This window comes from Amaranthus tricolor, chromosome 3 (assembly GCF_026212465.1).
Source record: "Amaranthus tricolor cultivar Red isolate AtriRed21 chromosome 3, ASM2621246v1, whole genome shotgun sequence".
Taxonomy (NCBI): Eukaryota; Viridiplantae; Streptophyta; class Magnoliopsida; order Caryophyllales; family Amaranthaceae; genus Amaranthus; species Amaranthus tricolor.
Genome location: NC_080049.1, coordinates 28,213,465 through 28,222,035, shown reverse-complemented (window position 1 = coordinate 28,222,035; position 8,571 = coordinate 28,213,465). Strand labels below are relative to the sequence as shown.

Below are 8,571 nucleotides of genomic sequence, written 5' to 3'. Positions count from 1 at the left end.
TATTTGATCACTTTTAAGACATATGTGATCAATTTTAATTTTCAAGTTCACTACCACCACAAAACGCAATTTCCTTAAACTTTAAAAGTGATCACATATGCATTGACAATTAATTCATAAGCTTTAAAAGTGGTCACATATGCCTTAACAGTGATCACATAAGCTTTAAAAGTGATCACATAGTAAAATAAAAATGAGCACATAGGTCTTTCAAAGTGATCATATATACCTTAAAAGTGCTTATGTAAGCCTTAAGAGTGATCACATAAGCATTATAAAAAAGTAATTATATAAGCTTTAAAATTGATCACATCTGAAATAATATCTTAATTTAGAATGATCATAAATAAGGATTTGTGCAATCTTTCACCTAATATGACATCAGTCATATAGATTTTTATATTTTAGTGACAACAAATTTAGAGAATTTGATTTATTTAAGAGCATAAGCAAAAATTAAAGATTATAAAGCAACTAGTCTAAAATAAAATTCATAAAGCCCTACTCTTGGTTTCGCCTTCAGTCGCTTAACCGCTTTCCACCGTCCTTCATCCTAAACCTTCCTCCTTCAAAACCCTTACACCCAGCCGCAGCCGCAGCCGCAGCTGTCACTCGCCAGGCCCAGACTCCCTGGAGGCAACTCCACCTGCCGTCCGGCGTCAACCCAATCTGCCGCAAGCCGCAGGCCGCAGGCCGCAGCCAGCCCCAGCCACCAAACCATGTATATACTTTTTTTCTTTTTCTTTCTTTCCATAGCAGTTTTAATTTTGCGCAATTGTTATAGATTTTTCTTTTTTTTGAATGTTAATTGTTAAACATTGTTTGTTAATCAATTTGTTAAATTTAGGGTTTTTGGTTTGATGGGTGGTATATTTATAAATTTAGGGTTTCATATTTAATTTCTTGGAATTTATTAGAGTTTTAATTGATTAGTTTTGATTTGTAATTTACTTCTACACATTCATCATTGCCTATCGGACTTGCTGCCTGCGGTTACAATTCCCTTTATATTTCTCAGTTTAACATTTTCTCTCACGAATATCTATATTCTTAATTGTAATTACTAATATGTTGCTTTGATTGGTTTACTTCACTTTCTCAATATTGAATTTAGTTGAGTTTTAAATAAAATTTTGTGGCACTGGAATAGGCCGATCTACATGGGAATCCAGGTAGCCCAGGAATATCACGTAAAAAATAAAACAAAAACCAAGAGTATAGGACTAGGAGAAGAACTTGGATGAGTTGGTAAGAGCTTTAATTATGACAACCAAAAGTGCACATGTTCAAAGATAATTGTGTTTTCTTGATTTCTCCAATATGTTTGAATTTGATTTCTTTTGAATTTGTTTTCTTCTAAAAGTTTGATCTTGTTTAATTTCTCCTAATAGTAAAGGAATTTGTTTTCTTTGAATGTATGAATTTATTTTCTTTGAATGTATGAATTTGTTTTCTTTGATTGTTTGAATTTGGTTAAATTTGTTAATTTATTTTGTTGATAGATATTTTATAATTGTGCTGGGTAATTGCATTATAATAGTTTTAATTAGGTATTTTCATTTTTTTGATTTGATTAAACCGTGAAATGGTTGGGTATTTGTGCAAAATGGGAATAATAGTGAATTTTGATCAAGTTTGAAAGTTTGATAGTTTAATAGTGTATTAACGTCGCTGGTTACTATAGAAGATAATATCCTATAGTTAATTTAAACGATTGAAAACACTTGATTATTTTACAATTGTGCTGGGTAATTGCATTATAATAGTTAATTTAACGATTGAAAACACTTGATTATTTTCTAGATCCGCCACTAGTATGTAGTAATGTAGAGGGGTCATGTTCTAAATATGTTTTAGTAGAGAGAGATATAATTGTATTTCATTTTTGTTGGGTTTAGAAGTAGGGTTTGCCAATCAGGGTTTTGATTCTAATAATTACCTTTTTGTTTCTGTTTTTTACTTAGCAGAATGAAGGTTAAAGTGATTTCACGTTCTACAGACGAATTTACTCGTGAACGAAGTCAAGATTTACAGGTATTAATTTTTCATAACTTTCAATTGCATTTTTTTTAATTTTTCTATAATGCTAAGATGGGCAAAAATACAGAGGGTATTTCGCAATTATGATCCGAGTCTTAGATCTCAGGAGAAGGCTGTAGAGTATGTACGAGCTGTTAATGCGGCTAAATTAGATAAGGTACACCATTATTTGCTCCATTTAAATTGCGTGTTTGTTTTTTAGGATGGTTTCAATTAATGGGTGGGCTGATTTTCGTCATTGTGGGAATATGAATAGATTTTTGCAAGACCATTTATTGGGGCAATGGATGGGCATATTGATGCTGTTTCGTGTATGGCCAAGAATCCCAACTATTTAAAAGGCATATTTTCTGGTTCCATGGATGGAGGTACAATTCTATTTCACTGCATTATGTGTAGTTTTTTTTATTAATGTATGTGATGATTTGTTATTTGTTGCATGATATTTTGGCATTGAAGTTGTGGCTGTGTTTCTTCTCTTTTGCAGATATACGTCTTTGGGATTTAGCATCGAGGTAATTAATGCATCTGTCAATTGGGCTTTTTGAGATGAATGGCTCCATTTTCCTTATTAGCAAGCGTAACTCTAGAAGTTATATAAATTGAAAGACTTCAGTAAAATTTGCTCATCAAAGTCCATATTTTTAGGTCTTTGCATACTTTTGTGCTTGAATTTTCTTTAATTTTTTTCCTTAAATTAAATTAAACGGTTTCTTCTTTCTCTATATAGTTGTCTTTGATATTTTTGAAGAGACCAATTGACTTCCGAAACTTCCATTATGTTGCTTCAGGCTAACTTTATTAACTTTACTCTTATATTAATAATCATCCTTAAGGGTGAAATTGAGTATCTAGACCTCATAGTATAGATGAATGCCATTTTAGTGTTGTATATCTAATGTTATTTTGCGTTGTTAGTTAATGTTAATGTCTTTGTAAGAGAAGATTTGACTATCGTTGACGCAAAGTAGGAACTTATGTGAATGTCTTTTGAGTATTTAAGGTTTCTTTGCTGTATTATAAATGAGAAAGTTCATTACGTGTTTGTGAATATTATCTACCTATATTGGATGCCTTTTCTTAATGCAGCTTGGTGGTTTGATAAATTTAATTAAAAGGTATACATCCACATTTAGATTGCTTCAACTTTCGGGCTATTTAGTTCTTTGTGACATACAATTAGACTCCTTGATCAAAATAGGTGGGGAGAGGGAGAAAGTGAGGCTTTTTTTAGTTTTGTTAGAATGATATAGTGGAAAGTGGGTGCATCAAGGTGGGCCATAAATAGGTTAAAAAGAAAATCAAATGTTGAAAATTGGTTGAAGTAAAAGTGGGAACATTATCATGAAATTAACTGCAATGAAAATTTTGAACATCAATGTAGACGATAGTAATATGGGCCTAAAATCTTAGTTTTAAGAAGTTTAATTTTGTTCTATTAAGTTGAAAGAGCCTTACTAATCTTGTGACAGTGATTTTTTAATAGACTTTATTATTATGGCTCTTCGATCGTTGTGCTAATCTCTCATGTGCGTTATAGTATGGAACAAAAGGATTATAATGGTTAAACTTAAAAAGTTTTATCATTAAAAAATCAACTATGGATTGTTATTTGAAACTGACAAGCAGGGAAGATAGTTATTATGGAAATTTGACTCGGTGGATGGAAAATTATGGATCTTTCTGAGATGAAGCTTTTTAGATGTACTTGTGCAGTTCCAAATGTGCCGTAAGACCATGTATCATATGGAAAACAGTTTTTTCTTTTTAACCAGTTGAATGGTTGGTGAATTTGTTACACCCTTTCGATTGACGTGTTTTCTACAACATCTTTATTTTATATGTGGGAACTATTTTAGTTCTTTTGATTGAGCATATTGATGCACATAGAGGAGGATACATCGACTTGAATAATGCAGTTATTACAGAGAGCGATACACAAAATAAACTTGGCTTTCCCTGTTTTCTGTGATGTCTTCTTTAGCTCTTGTTAATTTTTTATTGCAAAAAATCTCTCATTTTTTTGAGAACTTTCTTTGCTATCTGTTTATTGTTTTCATAATTTCATGATTAATTTATTTTTTTCAATTTAGGCGAACTGTTTCACGTTTTCTTGGTCACCAAGGTGCTGTAAAGGGCTTGGCAGTATCAACGGATGGATGTGTTCTTGTTTCATGTGGACTCGATTGCACGTAGGTCTTGATGTTTGAAGTTGAACTCCATCCCTTTCACTTAAGCATTTTTTCTTGTAATTGTCTGATGTTTCAGAAAATTTCTTGTGTTTTTTTCAGTGTCAGGCTGTGGAATGTTCCAGCTTCTACCGTTGTGGAGTCGGATGCATCATCTTATGGGTCTATAACGGTTTGTCTTCCTTTGAACTCCTTTTCATGTTTTGCAGTGCTTGAGTTCTGCATTCAATTGTGGGCTAATTGAGTTTTAACTAAAAATTCCAGCCTTTTGCAGTTTACACTGGACAAAATGCATTCAAGTAAGTCTACTAGTAGCATCAAGATGTTGACTTTATGTAGTAGTTCTTGTTACTTGACCTTTGAGGATGATTGTGTGCTTTACTTATAGAGCTGTTGATCACCAGTGGGGTGGGAATCTTTTTGCTACTGCTGGTGCACGATTAGATGTATGGGATCATAACAGGTTTCATTCCAGGCTTTTTTTTTGAATATCATCCCAGACTTTCTTGTTCTTCTTCTTCTTTGGCATGCGAATTATTATTTCTGACTCTCTGCCTTGTGGCTTAAGGTCGCAGCCGGTGAACAGCTTTGAGTGGGGAGTTGACACTGTTGTATCTGTTCGTTTCAACCCTGGAGAACCAAGTCTTTTGGTAACGTCAGGCAGGTTCGAAGAATAATACGTTTCCTAACTGTTCATGTTTAAGTTATATTTCCTGTTTGATGCATACTTAAATGTCAAAACCAACAAGACTTAATTTTAAAACATCTTCACTCGAAAGAAATCTCTGAGTTTGACCTGCGGTTTTTGAGCTTCACTCATTTGATGATTTAAGGTTATAATTTAGATGTTTGGATTGTTTAATTGGAAACCTTCCATTTACTTTTGGGTACTTTTTTTAAAAAGTTCCACGCTATGGCACGGAAAGAGTAGCTGATTTAATAATCTGAGTCAAAAAACTACGTGGTCCTGTTTGTTTGCTCATCACACTTTGAGCTTGTAGTTTGTTGCATGGGTTTTTGGAATTAAGTTACATCCCAGCTGTTGACTGTATTACTCTCTTTTGTTTGTAATCATGTTTTGTTTTGGTTTCTAGCTATTGAGCTATTGCATTGTGGTACTGTTACTTGATTTAGACAATGTTGCTGTAAGAGTTCTGTTTGACCGAGTGCTTTTAAAAAAAATACATGTCCAATGTCAATTTAGTTTTGTAACTTTCTTTTTTTGCATTCTGTTTACAGTGATCGAAGCATCGCAATCTATGATCTTCGTTTGTCTACTCCAGCAAGGAAGATTGTCATGCAGGTAAATACTGGTGCACGTTCAGTATTGAGGAGATTTGAATGATGTTTCAGTCAAAGATCTTTAGTAGAAGTGATGAATTCTACTAATAGTCTTCCAGTTGCCTAGCATAATATTTGTCAAAAACTGCATAATAAATTTTTTTTCTTGTCATAAATTATTTGTTGAATTTTTTCTTTGTTAAAAACTACCAAATTACGGTTTTTATCCGCTGACCGTTACTATCTTTAAAGATAGTCTTTTACTAAGAAAATAATTAATTAGGTAGCTTTTCTCAAAGAAAATTTTTTATGGTAGTTTTTGACAAGTAATAACAATCAATGGATAGACACCATTATCTGGTGTTCTTTCACATAGAAAATTTTTCATTAGGTTTTTGATAAAAAAATTTATTAGGTAGTGTCTTTTTTTGATGTATATTAGTTAGTTTTTTGACGACCTTTTTATTAGGTAGTTTTTGACAATTTTCACATTTATCTTTCCATTGGGAATCGTGAATATTATTGCATGATTTTTGGTTTTCCCGCTTTGTTTAGTTTGACACTTGACAATGGCATCTCTATAATATTGTCTTTGATCATTTTTAAAAACTTCCATTTTCGAATTCTTTTGCGGTTCTATTTTGACATGTGGTTAATGTTTCTCCTTGCAGACCAAAACTAATTCTATTTGTTGGAATCCTATGGAACCATTGAACTTCACTGCGGTATGCTTCCACATAGTCATTTTCAGTGCTAGATGTTTCTCAATTGTGCTCTTATTCTTATGATATGATTTGTCGTGCATGATTTTTTAATACAAATTGTTGCTATTTTATGTGTATTTTTAAACAAGTATTAGTGTTTTGATATTCAAGTGGCTGCTGATTTAATAGAAATGAAGATATTTTGTGGACAAATATTGCCAAGTGGAGGGATTTCACGAGGTGGACATTTTAGAAAATAACTGAAATTGATTTGATGTAATTTTTCTTGATGATCATCGTTCATCATAGACTGTTCTAATTTCTGTTAAATTGGTTGGTTAAAATTTTCTGTATGTGATTTGCTCATGTATGTTGTGATGCAGGCAAATGAGGACTGCAACTGCTATAGTTATGATGCTAGAAAGTTGACTGAAGCTAAGTGTGTTCATCAAGATCACGTCTCTGCAGTGTATGTTTTTATTAAAAACCACTTTTTAAATTACCCTACAACAGTTTACTATGGATAACTGTAATACTTATGGTATTCTTTACTTGATTTTTATTCAGGATGGACATTGATTACTCTCCCACAGGGCGAGAATTTGTCACAGGATCTTATGATAGAACAGTAAGTCATTAGGTCTATTGTATCTCTGTATGTGTCTCCTTATTTGGCTGTGCCTACAACTTCCACTAGTGTATTCTTAAGTTCAAGTAACTATTTTCAGGTAAGAATATTCCCCTATAATGGTGGCCACAGTAGGGAAATTTATCATACAAAGAGGATGCAAAGGTAACTTAATTTTTGGTGCTTTAGTTATTTATTTAATACAAAGTTCAAATTCATGTCCATTTTTTGTGCAGAGTATTTTGCGTAAAGTTCACTTGTGATGCATCATATATTGTATCTGGAAGCGATGACACGAACTTGCGACTATGGAAAGCAAAAGCATCTGATCAATTAGGAGTTGTAAGTATTGCCATTTCTTTTGTCTTGGTTTCTCTGTTTACTATATTGTTCATAATTGTGTCTGTAGTCTCTCAAGTGCGTTCATGCCCACTATACCATGTTTTCCTATTCATTGTTTACATATTACTTAAATTTTGATGCCAATTGAGTGATTGTGGATATGTTAAGTGGAATTCACTTTCTTTTCGAACTCCACATTTGCACTGATCATTAGTTTTAAAGCCTAGCTTCTTGAAGTATAGCGGATCACATAATTTGTATAGCGCTTTTGTATTGGATACTAATTAGGTCATGTTCTTTTGCAGCTTCATCCAAGGGAGCAAAAGAAGCATGATTATAATGACGCTTTGAAGAAACGTTACAAGTACCTTCCAGAAGTAAAACGTATATTGAGGTAACTTCAATTACAATCCCTCGCCCTTCCTTTTTTATTTGTTTTGTTTCCTTTTGAACCTTCTCAGATGGCAGAATTTGATTTTTGAATGAGTTGTCTGGCTCTTGAGTCCAGAGGTGGAGAGAACAAATTATATGTTGCTGTCTTCTTAACTTTTAAGAATTCTGATTGCAAGTATTTACCGACTTGTTGATGCTGCATTCCCTAGGGCCAAGAATGGACTTATGATGTGTCATATAGACCATCTTAACACGAATCGTTGGGATTACATCTAATTCATGTTTGTCAAATTTTCAGGCACAGACACTTGCCTCGCCTAGTGTACAAGGCAAAGAATTTGAGACGTACGATGACAGAAGCTGAGAAGAGGAAGGAGGACAGAAGAAGAGCTCACAGCGGCCCGTCCAGTGTGCAAAAGGAGCCTCTGCGAAAGAGGAGAGTCATTAAAGAGATTGAGTGAACCGCTTCAGCTTCAACTTGCTAATTTTGGATCTAGCGCCTGCAAAGCTCAGTGACAAGAGATCGAGGAGTCTTCAATTTCGCAGGAGTATAATAGAAACATGATAATTTGGATTCGGAAGCTGTAGCTTTCTGAGTTTCTGTAAACTAAGCTTTGTATTTAACTGTTGGCGCAATTTTGACTAAACCTGATCATTTTCTGTTAAGGAGCTTGTAATTTGTTTTGTTCATTTGTACTTCATCAAGCTCATTCATTTGGATTTATAACTGTAGTTCTATACTTCTATTCACTTTTACTTTTTTTTATAAAATACCACTGTAATTTCATCGCACAAAAAATGCCATCCAACGTTTTATCACACAGTAACCATTCATTTATACTTTTTTTTTTTTTTTTCCTATAGAGTCTTCAAAAAAAAAAAATAGTGGTCATGATATGTTTACTTAAAGATATTCAACATTTTAAGCAATTTATATAAAGAAAATGGGCATAAAACTTATGAAGCGGTTTGAACAATCTTAGTCCTAGATACC

General features: G+C 33.1%; 1 protein-coding gene across 2 annotated transcripts; it reads left to right on the top strand.

Moving 5' to 3' along the window:
- The first annotated feature begins 474 nt into the window (after nucleotides 1–474).
- LOC130808698 (uncharacterized) lies at nucleotides 475–8,309 on the top strand. 2 transcript variants are annotated; one of them, XM_057674157.1, is made up of 18 exons: nucleotides 475–721; nucleotides 1,968–2,034; nucleotides 2,108–2,197; nucleotides 2,297–2,408; nucleotides 2,528–2,555; nucleotides 4,134–4,232; nucleotides 4,332–4,401; nucleotides 4,494–4,528; nucleotides 4,618–4,692; nucleotides 4,798–4,893; nucleotides 5,469–5,532; nucleotides 6,182–6,235; nucleotides 6,598–6,683; nucleotides 6,782–6,842; nucleotides 6,943–7,007; nucleotides 7,079–7,184; nucleotides 7,490–7,578; nucleotides 7,876–8,309. In XM_057674157.1, the coding sequence occupies exons 2-18, from the start codon at nucleotides 1,969–1,971 to the stop codon at nucleotides 8,036–8,038; spliced, it is 1,359 nt and encodes a 452-aa protein (XP_057530140.1). In that variant the 5' UTR covers nucleotides 475–721; nucleotide 1,968; the 3' UTR covers nucleotides 8,039–8,309. The 2 variants fall into 2 exon arrangements, with proteins under 2 accessions (XP_057530140.1, XP_057530141.1); XM_057674158.1 differs by having other exon boundaries at nucleotides 481–721; nucleotides 1,965–2,034.
- The last annotated feature ends 262 nt before the right edge of the window (nucleotides 8,310–8,571 follow it).

Excerpts from the sequence above, each read along its gene's own strand:
- LOC130808698 (XM_057674157.1), top strand. The coding sequence starts at position 1,969 with ATGAAGGTTAAAGTGATTTCACGTTCTACAGACGAATTTACTCGTGAA. Across the intron at positions 2,409-2,527 it reads TTCTGGTTCCATGGATGGAG|ATATACGTCTTTGGGATTTA; the intron begins GTACAATTCTAT and ends TCTCTTTTGCAG. Across the intron at positions 2,556-4,133 it reads CTTTGGGATTTAGCATCGAG|GCGAACTGTTTCACGTTTTC; the intron begins GTAATTAATGCA and ends TTTTCAATTTAG.